Source organism: Aulonocara stuartgranti, assembly GCF_965226115.1.
Source record: "Aulonocara stuartgranti genome assembly, chromosome: 7".
Lineage (NCBI taxonomy): Eukaryota > Metazoa > Chordata > Actinopteri > Cichliformes > Cichlidae > Aulonocara > Aulonocara stuartgranti.
In genome coordinates, this window is record NC_138945.1 from 67170199 (window position 1) to 67185595 (window position 15397).

The window sequence follows — 15397 nt, forward strand, 5'->3', positions numbered from 1 at the left end:
AAAGTTGCTTTATTGTACACCTGAACCTGATATGCAGGGATTATTTTGAACTGTAATTGGACTGGTACTCATGTAGTGCCATAGTGGAGCTTTCTATTACAAGTCTCATTCACCCAGTCACACATACATCCATGCAGAACTTTGCCTAAGAACTTTCTAACACAGGGGGCAACTCTGATTTCACCAACTTGCCCAAGGATACTTTGGATGTGGGCTGGAAGAGCCAGAGATCGATGCACTGTCCTTCTAATTGGTAGGCAACCTGCCCTACCACCTGAGCCACAGCTGCCCAGTTGTGAATTGTACTGAGCTGCTCTAGAATAAGAATGTGGAGCTGGGAACGAGCCTGACAGGTCTACTTCAAGGACACCCGGCGTATGAAAAATGATCAAGTCCTGAATGGGGGACATGCTGCTGTCAGACGTTAGTCATGAGCCAACATGAGACAAAAGAGTAAATGTGTGCATAATTCAGAGAGCGCTGTATCAGTTTCAGTGGATGGGCTATTCTGTGTGCAGTGGTAGTGCATATATGTGTTTTTTACAGCGTGTCTGTTGATGCACGCGTGTGTGAGTCCGTCTACGTTGTCACATACAGTACGCTCATTTCATTATTCAGATACTGGACAGGCCTCAGTGAGCAGCTCCGGCTTAATTATTCTGTGCTGCTACGGGTAGACAGATCACACACCGACACTGCAGCGTCCCCCCAGAATATTGAGGAGGATAAGATGACAGCGAGTTTTATAGTTTAGAATTTTCACTTTTGCAACATCAGCATTTGTCTAAGATGTTCTCGCTCTTGTTTTTTGTTGTCCTTCAATCCAGAGTGGAGTGATATAAAAACAGTTAAAAGCAATTATTCATAAACATGCAATTATGTGTGCACAGACCCCGACTTGCAAAGGGCCAGCGTATAGCCTGGGTTTGGGGATCATCTGGACTTTATAATGGAATCTATCACCACCACTAATCTCCACACCTGAGCTGCAGCAATGGCAAAATGTTTATTAACCAAATATCTCCATTAAACACATTTAATGTTAGTTTCCAGGAAATAAAGGAAGTGCTAGTGATTATGTCTTGATGAGCCTTCATTCTAAGCAGTCACGATCACTCACATGATAAATCGCTTTAGGACTCTCTCTACAAAATTGTCATTTATGGCTCTTTTGTACTAATCTGACTTGGTTTCTGAATCTTCTGCTGCTAATAGCTACGCTTGCAGCAGGCCAACACACGCTTGGTCACCAGTGTTGATTTCACTGGCCAGTCATTTTCCTCAACGACCAAAAATAACAGGCTGAAATGTACTGACCCTTTTGTGAGTGAATAAAAATGAGATGAAAATATTCTGGAGAGACGAGATCCAATCAGAACTAATTAAGTTCTGCAGGAGACAGGAACTAGCATCCATGCTCCCTGTCTCACGACAACGTGATAAAATATCAATGCATGGGAGGAAGAGTGGAAATATGGGCACATTTCACATTCAATGTCAAGGAAAAACACAAGAAACCTTTACACTTTCCATTTTTGTCAGCTGATTCAACTTTAGATCTGGTGTACTGTACTCTTACCATATTTAGTTGACTAAAACTACACTAAAACTAAAAGAATTTAGATGCCTACATCATGACTAAAACCCAAAGACTATGACTGAACCTAAATCAAAATGGTCACAATCAGCACTGTTGGCCACTCACCCTGTCCTCTTCCTCTCTGAGGTCTGGCATCGTGCTGATACATAAACTGACAACAGTCACGGCAACCATGATCACCGACAGGCAGGCAAAGATCTTCCCAGGTAAGCCTGACTGTGGGTTTTCTACCATATCTCTTAGCCAGTTCATCACTTTTCTGTATTGTGTTTCCTCCACTGTCTCCCGCTGCATGGCGTTTTTCTGCCTGCGCTCCTGCTGACGCCTCTCTTTCTCGTGCACTTCCTCGATGCGCGTGTACATCTTCCTCTTGCAGCAGCGCTCCATGTACGCCATCTCCACGCCCCAGTAGGTCAGCTCATCGTGCAGGGAGAGGATGCACATCTCTCGTAGCAGTCGGAGTTTCCCTGCAGCCAAGAAGTTGAGGATAACCCTAAAGGCGGATGGTGAGCGGTCGAAGAAGAACTCCTTGCGGGCTTCATCGTAGTCGTCACAGATGCTGGCGATGTCCTCAGGTGACCTGCAGCCACAGAGGCGGCCAAGTCGTGTGAGGGGAAATTGCTCCAGTGTGCTCCAGGGGAAGGTGTAGCGGTTTCCCCCGACATTGATCACTGCCAAGGAAGCATGGTCGATGGACAAGAGGTCCTCTGGCCGACGGATGAACTGAGCTCTTTGGTAGTACACACCCTATAGCACGAAGAATGAAACGGTGATCATTGTTATACGATTTGAGAACTTGTTTAATATAAATCTTCCCTAACCATTAAATTTACCAGCAATCGTGTTCATACCTTGATAGTCTCAGTCTCTGGGATCTCAGTGAATATGTGGTCGAGACTGCTGTCATCACTGACGGACAGATTGCTGAAGTCATGGTTGGCATTGCTGATGATGGGCATGGCAGCATTCACAGAGCACTGTGCTTCGATTGGAGAGTGGACAGCTCAGACCAGATAGCAAATACAGAGAGAGTCTGCAGACAGTGCCCTCTGAAACTTTTCAGTCTCAATAAACATCAGTTTTTCTGATTTACAGATCTGAAAAAGTTTTCCTGCTACCGTAGGAAAACAGAAGAAAGAAAAGGTGCAGTGCTGTTTTCCTTTTTTTGGTCCCCAACCAACAGAGCGTCATGAGGTAAGAGGTCCACAGCAGACTGAGTCTGTGTACCAGACTTCAACATCAAATCAGTGGGTAATCCTGTTCTGAAGCCAGTCTAGCAAAGGCAAGCCTGAATAAGAGGACTGATCACTGGCTGATAGCTGCAGAGAATGAGCTGCATGAGGTAAGGAGCCAAATTTGCAGTGCTGGGGTGTTTGGGGAACTGAGGAAGATCCTCTGTGTCACCACAACAGGATTAGGGAGGGTCTAAACCCGTGGTGGCATCATGCAGGCAACTGAAAGAGAGACAGAGAGAGAACTGTTAGAACGAAGCAAGGATGGACTGAGATTAAGGCATATACGACAACACAGAGCAAGAATAGGAAAGACTGAGGACAGACCCAAGACTGAGAAACCTAAAGGAGACTGCAGTGCTAGAAGCTCCTCCCTCCTCTTTCACTTCTTTTCAATGAGAAAGAAGACAGTCACACTTGCTGTACTGCTATAAATGGCCCGTTGCTGAATGCATAGGCGAGGAATTTTTTGCTCATGTTCACATTGAGAGAAAAATGATCTGTTAAAAATGAAAGACTAACAGAAGAAAAGAACGTTCAGGTTCACGGTATGATTCACACTCAGAGTACGTTACTGGCCGTGTGCTTCAGTGTCTGTTGCACAGCGCAAGGTCCAAAATGTTTGCCGTTGGCAAAACAACTTCCCTGAAATTTACTGGCACTGTTAGCTGTTAAAGTTGCCCAGAATGGTGAGTTGTGTCAGAGCTTTAAAGAGTTATAGTTAATACTCTGATTTCAATGTGAGCCCTCTTATTGTGTTATTTGACATTTAATTGAATTCAACAAACACTCAGATAATCCTCTGTAGTTTGTTTTTGTATCCTGTTACTAACAATACAGCTGCCTTATATTTGGCTGTCCTCCACTTTTCTCTTGGCAGCTTTTGGTGTGAATAAAATGCTACAGTGACATTTCTTCAAATGTCCCAACAGTTTAGATAATCCTAATTTAAATTTCACAGTTTTCTACCCAGGACCACCAACACTAACACTGCAGTATTGTCATTGTTCTGCTTAGTATTCATGTAAAGTACATACAGGCTTATTGAATGTGTGAATGACACTTGGACGAACTGGATCGTACCCAAGTGCTTCGGTGCTTCAGATGCAGGAGGATAAGATCCTGTTATTGAGGAACCAATAAATCAGTTCTGTCAAGGTGCTGGTATTTCATTTCCACCGCACAGGAAGAGGAGAGAATGATAAACTGTAGTTAACTGATCTGTAGTCCTAATGGAAGTTCCCTCTTTTTTCCTACTGTAAAGTTAATTGAAGGAAGCGTTTACACTGTTACTATCAGCTAATTTTGGTGCAACAATAGACACAAATCCAATAGGTTAGATGGTCAGTCAGTTAAAATGAAATTCCTATTGTTGTGCATTTTCTTTAGAATTCAGTAAGCGGAGTTTTATTGAACATTGTGACATTTAGGAATCCTCCAATTAACTTATGAAACTGACTAAAAGTTAAAGTTGTATTAAAATGAGAATACGTACAATTCTGTTTTGTTTTTTAGATTCTTGACTCTGGGAGTTTTCTATTAAGTGGCTGTGCTGCATGCAGCATTCATTCAGGGAGCTTATGTTATATTCATAGTCAGTCAACAGTGACTGCGTTTGTCAGGAGCTGCTGGAGAGGCAGGGATGCTTTATGTTCAGCAGGAAAATCTCTCTCTCTGTCTCTCTCTCCCCAACTTGCAAAAGCACACACTGGGAAACATTTTTACGCCCTTATCTCGAATAGATATCCAATTAAACTCGGTTAAATCTGTCGCGTAATTACGATCATATAACCAACTCTCGTTTGGAGGATTTTTGCAGAAAAGAAAATAATAATAATAATAATAATAATAATAATAATAATAATAATAATAATAATAATAATACGACCCCGAAAGTCAAATGTGGTTTGAAGGACATTTTAAAGACCGTAATCTTACAATTGATTCGAAACAACTTCATATTTTGGATACACTTAGTTCCAAATAAAACTCTCAAACACAAAGTGTGATCATTTGTCCTCCTCTGTGTTACAGTGTTAGCGAGATAAAAAGAGACTTGTATTTCATTACAACTTCAGACAAATATAAAAACTACAAACAAAACCCCTGCAGACGTCGATACAACTTATGAGCACACCTTACCGTCCTCAGCCCCGCGCTCATTTCAGACGGCCGGATCGATTTTGAGTAAAATCCCTCAATGTCGCCTCTCAATTCCTCCGATCATTCAACGCCACGTCAGGGAGTCAGCGGTCATCACCAGCCACCACATGTCACAATCACAGGGACGCCTTTCCGGCGTCATCCACTCCGATGGAAGGCGCGCAGACAGTCTGAACATACCGTTGATGGGAAGCGAGTAAAGGTTTGGAGCACTGAAAGTGTCCCGTTACAGCTCACGGAGCGGTGCTGCAGGAGGAGGAGGAGGAGGAGGAAGAGCACGGGAGGAGGGAGTCGGCGCTGTGGTGCGCAACAGAGAAGACCGTGGATAGCTTACCCAAGTTCAAGTGTGCGTAAAGGTGACAGCAGGTACACAAGTGACCGGGAAAAGGCGACTGTGTGCAAGTTCCAGAATACACAAAGGGGGCATTTCAGCAGAAATGCGGGCATCGGGTGGCTTTTGTTGTCCGCTACCTTTTACACAGTGTGTAATTCAAGGACACTGAGGAGATGCTATCCTCCATGCTTCCTACCCTGACCGCTTCACGCGCAACAGGGGGCGCGGTTCTCCCCGGAATTACCTTCACCAACACATCTGAACTCGAGCTCCAATTCAGACTCAAATTTTGCAGTCAGCTTGTGTTTTATGTGTAAATAAGACCAAACTAGTGGCTTTAAAGAAAACACAGCAAGACAGAATATTTCACGTTACCTGATTTATCAAAAAACACAAACATCTCTGTGCTGTTCTGATGAGGTGAGCCTGTTTGCGCTGCAAATTGGACGGTCGACGAAGAAGGTGCCGTCAGAGTGAAATTGATTTTTTATAAATATTTTACTTGAACTAATCTTATAATTCAATAACTGATGGTCTTATTGCTTCCTATAGTTTACTGCTGTTTACTACTGGAAGATATGGGCTATGTAAAAAAGAAGAGTCATTGTAGGTTGAACCAGATGTTTGAATTACTATTTAAAGCCACACATAAAAGAGGAAAACTCGCCGGTGGGAAGGACAGTAATAAATCTTAGTAACACTGAACAGCTGGACAAACTTTGGACTGCGTCACAAGTACATAAATAGATGTGAGAGTTTAAAACTGCCTTTGAAAAGTGTAACTGTTCCAACAAAACTCATGCAGTATAATTCAGACAAGGTGAGAGTTCAGAGAATAAAATATCATCAGGCTTGTTTGCATCTCCAGCCTCAAAGTTTGTCCTTGAGAAGCAGCTCATTGGGTTGTGTGTGCCTGAGGGAGCTGCTAAAACAAGCAAACACTTTGGCCACACCTTTATGCCATCTAACAGAGCAGACAACACATTAGTGAGGCAAGAGATGGAAACTGACGAGGTAGGCAGGTGGTGCTCTGTGTGTGTGTGAGAGACATTCAGCTTATTTAATCCCTCCATCACTACTCATTAACCTACAGCACAGGAGGGCTGGTTAGTGTATGCAACATGACACTGATCACACATGCTGGGCTAATAGTTCTGTGTTTTCTGTTTTGGTTGTTTTTATTCCTGCACAGCTGAACAGATTAGGCACCGCACTGTGACTGTAATGCAATATAACCTTTTAATGCTGTGTGTCACTTTCTTTTGCTTTATCACACACGTGAAGACAGAGAGAGAGAATCACTCGCACACCCACATGGACACATGGAGTGTTTTCAGTCTCAATTTTAGCACAGGTGGTAGACAGGGAACACCCAAGCCTCTAACATTAAACCAGCTAACATCTTTATCTGCTGCACTACCCCCTTGTATCAACTCATTCTTCCCTCAGGTCACTGTTATTTTTTTAATCTCTCACACACACACACCTGCAGCTGTCCACCATCCGTCTCACAAACGCGGCAGTGCTAACACAGACATGCACACATGCATGAGAAAACACAATGAATACCACAGCCCTGCTGGTACTAATAGCAAGCTTCAGTCTGGCGGATTAAGACTTTAATCCTTCACAGGCAAGCAGGGTTGAGATGAGATCGCTGCAGCCAGCATCCAGGGGTCTGATCAGCAACGGCATGAGGTGCGTGCAGGAGAGAAGCAATGAGTCACTGGGCTATTTCAAAAATAAATAAATAAATGTTTGAACAGATGCTTTCACACTGATGGCTACCTGGAGGTCCCACACGATGGAGTTGTCAAACTTTTCCACCCTAAAAGCTGTCTCTGTTCTCTGTCTCTGCTCTGATTTTACAGTCTTTCTTCTCTTTCTTCTCTCGGTGATTCTCCAACCAACTTCCCCCGCTGATATTTGTTTGATCTCAGTTCTACCGAGTTTTGATCAGGTTAACTGAAGGTGGGAAAAGACAGAATGCCTCTATGCACACAGGATAAAGACCAGTGAGGGGGGGCTAAGAGAACTGAGAGTAAAAATAGTCTCAAAATGATTAAATAAAGGAGAAGCATGAAGGAAGCCATTTGGTGGAGATGTCATCTGAATTTCAGGAGCGGGACCACTCCTCCTCCACGCCCCCTCTGGCCTCAGCCTATAAATCGCAACCTCGCGTTACGATTTGGTGGCAGCGTATTCTGCCAGTACCTCATTCAGTTTGCTTCTCAGGCAGCTGCTCGCCTTCGGCAATTTAACCAAGACACCTTCCGGGGCAGTCCCGATCAGGAAATCTACTGCCATCTTCGCCGCCCGTCTTCTCTCTCCTGCAAGTTGTGTGGCGCCCTGTCATGTCCCACTTCCACCTGCATAGTCTCAGCCCAAAACGATTCAGTCCTCATGCCGTCCCTCTGTTCTCTCCCGCTTGACCCCAGCTCCCGTACCAGAACCTCTAAGCCCACAATCTCCACCCCAGCATGCCTTCGCCTCACGGTTCAGACAGGCGGGGCAGGCCCATCACGCACCTCGGAGGCCGCACCATTTGCCACGACTTCTACGAGTCCAGCTGTTCCTTGCCTCAATGCCGCTATATTCACTGCTGCTCCTTTTGTGGCGGCGGCCATTCCCGCCCCGAATGCCCCCTCAACCCCACCAGCCTCCCCCCCATCCACATTCCAGCACTAGAAGTTGCCTCATTTAAAAAATAAATAAATAGGTGCTTCACCCCTTGATGGCTCCCAGTCATACCCCCTCCCACGTCACCACCAGCTCACGGATTATCCTCTCCGAGGTCAGTCTTCTCCGAACTCAGCGCTTCTTAGTCGGAAGAGAAAACGCGGGACCTTTAACATCCCCGGAGTTCCTCGGGATAACCCTCGACACTGAACGTTTCCAGGCTGTCCTGCCCATCAAAAAGCTCAATCGCATCACCCTTGTCCTCCAAAACTTCCTCCTCGCTCTCTCTTGCTTCAAACAACGGCTGCTCTTCCCGTTGGGACGCTTAAACTTAACCCTCACTTGCTTTCACCCGCTACATCCAAACCAAAGCCACTCCTCGACTCCGCCATGCTGCATAGCTCTCCCAGGGCCGAATCGCGTCTCTGGCAACTTCTGCTCGTTAACTAGAACGGCATCGCCTTCTTCTCCAACGATCAGCTGCCCCACCCCGACGACGTCCTGCTCTTCACAGATGCCGCCCCTTCTGCCGGCTTTGGGGGCTACTACGGCCGAAGACATTCAGAGCCTTGGCGCCCTACGCAGAGGCAGCTCCGACCCCAGGTCCTCCATTTTCAGCCACGTCTTTCGAGATCTAAACCCCAGCATCGCAGAACTCATCAGCATCTCCCAGAGAGCGATCATAAAATAGCCTTGCAGCAAGCACATTGTTCTCCTATTGGACCGCTCGGAACACGTTCTATTCATCACATCACAACTTCAACCTGCCCTTTCCGTCACTTGACATCGCAACAGTATCCAGCTTCATATCTCATGAGCATCAAAATTCCCTCCATAAAGACGTATTTCAGCGGCATCAATCCCAACTTCAGATCTACAACATCGCTGCATCTCTACCCTCCAGCTGAAGCATAGCAATTACTTCCTGGCGTGCACACTGGAGGCCACGTTCCTACTCGCCTTCTTTGGCGTACGCTGTTCCGAATTTTAACTCCTCATCCTCAAAGTTCCATCCGACTCTTCACCCATGCATGAGTGTCATCCACCCAGCCTCCGAAGACCGCTTTATTTTCATCCTCAAACGAAGCAAACCAATCAATCGGGCAGCACCACGCCTACATACTACTTCAAAATAAGACCCTCCGAATCACTAACCCTTTACCTCGACCTCAGAAAATCTCAGCACACCTTACCTTCAGATCCTCTGTTCATCACCGAATCTGGCCACGCCCCAATCAGGACATGGCTCCTCTCAAACTTTCGTCAAGCGCCCTCGTCTTCCGGGATTCCTCCAAATCACTTCCCTGGCCTTCCCTTCCTCACCGGCGTTGCGACTTCTGCCTCCCGCAAAGGAATCCCTGACCACTTAATCGAGCTCCTGGGTCGATGGTCATCACAAGCCTACCTGGTATACATTCACAACATTCTCCAAAACCTCTGTTATGCCCAGTCTTTGCTCCTGCAGGGGATGCTGTCTTTGGGGGTTCTGCCCGGCCCGAGAGCCGTTTCCAGTCCCCTTCAAGGCCTTCCCCAAACCGCAGCACTAATCACACTTCCTCATCCCTCGTTGCTCATCGTTGCCAAGGGAGTGGTCCCTGCTAGTGAAATTCAGAAAACAGAGGTAAAGCACTGACAATGCAAAATATGTTTGCAAGAGGGCAAGGAAAGGACCGGCTGATGAAACCTATGGCTGATGTAGGTAGACAGCATTTACATAAGGTCCATTTCAATTAGTGTCTCTAACATCTGAGTTTGTGTGATACAAAGATAATCTTGTTGGTTTCTTTTCCTATGAATTAAACATATACGCAGCGTTTGATCCACCATGTTTTGCCTGAAACTGTCACTGTGGACCAAAAATTTAAGAGCAAAAACAAATCCTTTGGTTTGCACTTGTCTTGTACACTCTCAGGCAAAAAGAAAAAGAAACCACAACAAAGAAAAAATAACAAGCAGGCTCGTGTATATTTGAAGATGGAGACATGAGGAATCACAGCAACAGCAGAACACTCTTTAACAGCGTTTAGGCCCATTGACCTTATTAGCTCTGACATTGCACCACGCGTGGTTTGCAGCTTGTAAGACTATTGGTGTCCGACCCACAACAAGAAAACATGTGATTTTATTCTTATAGCCTTTTAACATTGTTGGTCTTTAATTGTAATATTTGAGAGCAGCAATAACATATTTATTTCACACAGTGTTTTATCAAAGAACCTCCAAACATCCCAGAGCACAACTGACAGATGACATTATTTTTGGCATAAAAACCAAGGTGTATCAACAACATGCATGTTTGTTCGTGTAATTCTTGTTTATATATTAAACACACACACAGACACACACACACAGAGTGGGTGGAGAAGAGCTGTGTTTCATAGAGTCAGAGTGCTCGAAAGAAAAAAACATGACATTAGATGAAATCCCCGATTTCAGGGTCTGGTCATCGTTGTCTTTAGATTAGATTAAGCTGGACTCATCATTAATACTGTAATCATTACTAACTTCAGCCTCGTTAATAATAAGTGAAGGCGGATTCGCAGAATTCAAATGCATATTCCTAATGTAAAAATATTCAGACCTGCACACCCTCCAGTGGGCGAAATCACTCGAAATGAGCCAGCGTTGTGTTCGCTTCTCGGGATCATTTATATTCAAAACAGGTTCATAGCTTATCAACAAGGCTCCCTACTGACTTCCAAATCCTATTCAGCATAAAAGAAAATCCTATACAGCGGACCGCGTGGTAGGCAAAGCTCACCGCTGTCTCTGTTTTCGCCGTGTGTCCATCCCTGACATTAATTTAAATTTCTTCTTTTCATCCCACTTCAATCACATCCAGTTAAAGATTCCAGTTTGGTCTGTCTTCTTCTGGATCCAGCCCACATCACTAATTTACTTTTAAGTAATTAAAGTCAGCATTGGAGGAATATTAAGGTAGGTCAAGTAGTTAATATTCAGGTTAACTGCAGGGCCCTCTGAGGGGCTTATTTCAATTACAATCACTAAGCAAAGTTGAAAGGGCACTTTGTTACTCTGCCAACTTTTGAATGAATTTTGGTAGTAGTAGTTTTTGCGTAATCAGCACTGACCTCGCCAAGGTGAGAGCCTGAGGATTTAAAATAAGCAACCCATCGGAAACCTCCACCCTCATCTTTTCTTCCCTTCTTTTCACAGGGAAGCTATCTTTAAAAAGACTGCTCCAAAACTATCAAGCAACCACTGGAAAAACACTCAACACTCAATTTGTGTCTCAGCTGCTGGCTGAAAGCTTTGCTTCTGCATATTGTAAGAGCCCAGAGATGCAAGAAGCTGCCATCACCCAAAAGAGGAGATGTAAAAATGCAGAGATGTTGCTGTTCTTGGCCCAGAGAGATGAATGATCTCATTCTGGAGCGATTTCTCAGCTAAAAAAGGCAAAGCTTTGAAATTACTTTTGACCTGTTCCTCAATCTTGGCTCATATATTCCCACTGCTACATTCCAGATTTTAGAGATGATAACAAATCAAGTAAAAGCACTCGGGGAGTCTAGTTTTTATGTCCTTAATGACGGTGTAACCTGCAAAATAAATAATTGCCACATAAAGTTTGCAAGAGTTATCTGAGAGAAGTTACTGAGGTGTAGCCTGTTTCATCAGAGCTTTGGTCAGAGGTCGCCAGCGGTGTTTTTCCACCCCCCATGAGTTCATCCCTGAAGTTTCCTTTCTAAAAGGTAACCAACGAAACAGTATCTGGATGGTTGGAAACACAGCGACTCTCATTACACTCTCAAGCTTTTACGTGGGTATTCTTCCCTCTTATATCTTGTTACAGGAAACACAGTACACAGTAACCTGGGATCAAAACAGAGCTCTTAATACAGTGATAGCATCTCTGGCAAGAAGAAGAAGAACCTAATCTAGCCAGGTTATTACCTGGCTAATTAATTATGTTAATTAAATAGATACTGATTATTTGAGAGATGGAGTTAGTTGGTTTCACAACTCATGTCGTGCCTTTAACATTCCCACACATTAGATTCTTTCTGTGTTCATCAGTATTATGAAGTTGCTACTTGAGGAGTATGAAGAAGCAAGAAAGCTTCTCAATGTACGCATGCACACACACACACACACACACACACACACACACACACACACAAAAAAAAATAGTAGAAAACATGGGCTTCTTGCTAGTTTCTTGCTTCATTTCTGAGGTCAGCGCGACTCTTGAATGGATTTTCAAACTCTGGCAGTGGTGCACGGATTCACACATCCCTGAAAATAAATCCACACATGGCTGCAGGGATCGGATGCTCGTGCAAAAGTTACTTTTCATGTTCCTTGTTTCTTGCTTCAGCCTATAACACCATTACATATTACATATTCTGAGGACATCATACCCGACAGCGTGGGCATAATTGTCATGCACCAATCTGCATATCTCTGACGTCATTATGCAGCTACTATTTACATTCATGATTTAATAAAGTGGAAGAAAAAATATGGATGTCAAATGAATTCATATCAAGCTGAACTATACAGAATAGACTCAATAAACATAAAACTGTGCAAAAGTCTTGAGCCACCCCTTCCCTCTGTCAGGGAGTCAGACTTTAGTGGTCATCAGCAAAAGTTCTCACAGTTTTCTGAAGGTCTTCCATTGTTTTCATTTAGACACCTAAAGGCAACTAACTCAGAGAACAAACCAGTGTTGTGTCTACAAAAAGCAGACAACTTTTTAAACAACTACAGGAAATAAAGTGTTCATTTTAAAATATTGTATGTAAATAATTTTGTTTGACATTGTGACTCAAGCACCATGAACAGAGAGTCTAGTTAAACAACCTGAAGAAGAGGTTTCTTTGACAAACAGCTGCTGTCATGGTTCTGGGTCCTTTTGATGCAGCATTTTCAGTCTCTGGTGCTTTGGTGACATTTTTTATTATGTTTATTAACTCGCTGGGCCCACGCTCTCATTTTAGGTTTGGTTAGGTTTTTAGTGGTAAAGGTGAAGGGCTTGGTCATGCATTGAGCTGCGGTTTGGGGAAGGCCTCGAAGGGGACTGGTGGCGGCTCCCGGGCCTGGCAGATCCTCGTGTACGAAATAGAAGTGAAGAAGTTAAAGAACTGAAAAGGGGAGGGAGAGTGGGGCACGTGAACGCGAATGAACGGCTTGTAGAACTGCGGGAACATGTATAGATGAGAACTGGAAGGAGTGCGTTTGGAGGCGTGGCCCCGCTCCTGAAACTGCGATAAACATACAATTCTTGGTTACAATCCTGTTACATTTAGTTTCCAATTAAATCATCTCCAATTATTTAAGGCTCATGTAGTTAGTCCTGAGTTTCTTCCATGTTAGTTTCTTATACATTTAGGTTCCCGTTGTGTCTTTGTCCTCTGTGTCCCCTCCGTGTGTTTGAGTTTGTGTGGGTCTTTGTGTCTTGTTTCCCTTCCATGTGTTCATTCCCATGTTTCCCCAGCCCATCATGTCTACCTCCTGCGCTCCCTTTTTTCCTTCTTTTTCTTGTTCTGTTGTATGTTCCTGTGCCATGTTGGGAGTTTGTGTCTTTATGTTCCTGTTTTATTTTGACAGTCTTGTGGTTCATGTTCAGTGTGTTTAGTTTTTCTTCCTCTGTCTCGTTTTGTTCATTTGTCTCAGCTGTGTTTCCCATGTTTCCTGTTCCCTCGTCATTGTATTGTGTATTTAAGCCTGTTTCCCTCAGCCCACTGTCGCGTTCTCTCTCATTCCTGCTGTGTATTGTTAAGAAATATATATATATTTTAATGCTTATTTTCTGATTATATTGTTTTATGTATTTTAATTAGAGATGGCACGATACCACTTTTTTATGTCCGATACCGATACCGATATCATAAATTTGGATATCTGCCGATACCGATATGAATCCGATATAGTGTTTTTTAATCAACAAAACAGTTTTTTAAATATCTTGCTGCATTTTGTATAAGTTCATACTCAAGTTTAAAACAACAACTACACTAAAGCTATTCTGTTATACCTGTATGCAAAAAAAAATATTTCATAGTTCAGCAATACTGATCAATCTAATAAACTTAAACCTACACCATCCTCCCTATTCTGGTATTTTAAAGAGTACTTAGCATAAATATTAAGCAACCTAACTAATAGGGTTCCAACTCCCAGCAACAACAAAAATAAATAAATAAAAAATAGGGAACCACCCCTCACGCGCCACCTCATGATGCTTAATCGACGTAATCAACCTTAATTTGATGCAGTGTGAAAAAAAATGCACAGAAATAAATTATTTTTCAAGAAATATTAAATAGATTCAACATCTTTCTTCAACAAAATTGCAGACTGCACAGATGGTACCCTCCCAAAGGAAAAAGTACTATAGCTTACTAGGGTATATATATTAGACTTAATAGTCACTATATACAGTAAATGACTTCTATTCATTTTGCATCAAATTAAAACTTTGGGTGTCAGATAATTATTTATTAAAAGCTCGACATTTTAAATGAGAATAAGAAAGAAAAGTATGTCTTTGTGCCCCTTTTCCCTGTTAATGCCCTATCGGCCCCCCTGGCTAAACTTTGCTAGATCCGCCCCTGCACAGTTACCAGCGTCAGCTACGTAGAAAAAGATCCTGGTGTAGAAAGTAATAATAAATAAATTCTAACAACAGCTGATCAAGCTTAAACGTGCTGCTGTTGTTCAGCCGCTGGTTTCCTCTTTCTGGTGCAAAGTGGACCAAAAACAAACCAGAGAGACGGACTCGCAACAGAAAAGCCGATCAGCTGATCGTTAAGCAGTTTCATGATTGAAGTAGCAGCAAGAAGACGCAGTCGCTTGTTAAGCTTAACGCAGGAATGCTTTACAAACATTCAGAGATGGACTTACACACTTGCTTTACTTCTCTCGGGGATAACTTTGTCGGAGATGAAATGCCGGGTTGCTAGCGAAGCTCCACATGCTATCCAGACCACCGACAGGTCCCGCATGCCACAGCCGCTCTATCACGTGATGCATACTGCTCCGACGTGCTAACGTTCTGAGGTGAGTTACGGCGTGTTGCAAGTTTTGTGAGGTGCTTTCGTGATATTTAATGGATCGGATTACATTTTTTATTTTTCTCCGATATCCGATCCAGTAATTTAGGTCAGTATCGGACCGATACCGATACGTAATATCGGATCGGTCCATCTCTAATTTTAATATGAGAGGCCTTTAAAAACTGAGCTCAGAGGAGACAAGACTAGGTTAAGGGTGACAGGTTGCCCTGGCAACAGACCTCAGAAAGGGGAAGTTATTGCAAGCTGTACAGGAAGCTAAACAGAAAAAGAGGAAGCTACTGACATATAAGGAGCTGTTTGTATCGAAACTGAAACTGTGTGTGACGTCTGAAGTACAGAAATAACA

At 43.5% G+C, this 15397-nt stretch overlaps 1 protein-coding gene across 4 annotated transcripts in view; it reads right to left on the minus strand.

Moving 5' to 3' along the window:
- The window catches only part of kcng4a (potassium voltage-gated channel, subfamily G, member 4a), a 32893-nt gene extending 17713 nt beyond the window's left edge, over positions 1–15180 (minus strand). Inside the window, exons 1-3 of one of the 4 annotated variants that reach the window (XM_082540052.1) lie at positions 14879–15180; positions 2452–3054; positions 1706–2347 (exon numbers count right to left, since the gene is read on the minus strand). In XM_082540052.1, coding sequence (XP_082396178.1) covers positions 1706–2347; positions 2452–2559 — 750 coding nt within the window. In that variant the 5' untranslated portion in view covers positions 2560–3054; positions 14879–15180. Of the gene's footprint in view, positions 1–1705; positions 2348–2451; positions 3055–4969; positions 5579–9201; positions 9457–14878 lie in introns of those variants that run through there. The other 3 variants (XM_082540053.1, XM_082540050.1, XM_082540051.1) reach the window with 3 other exon arrangements.
- Between the last annotated feature and the right edge of the window lie 217 nt (positions 15181–15397).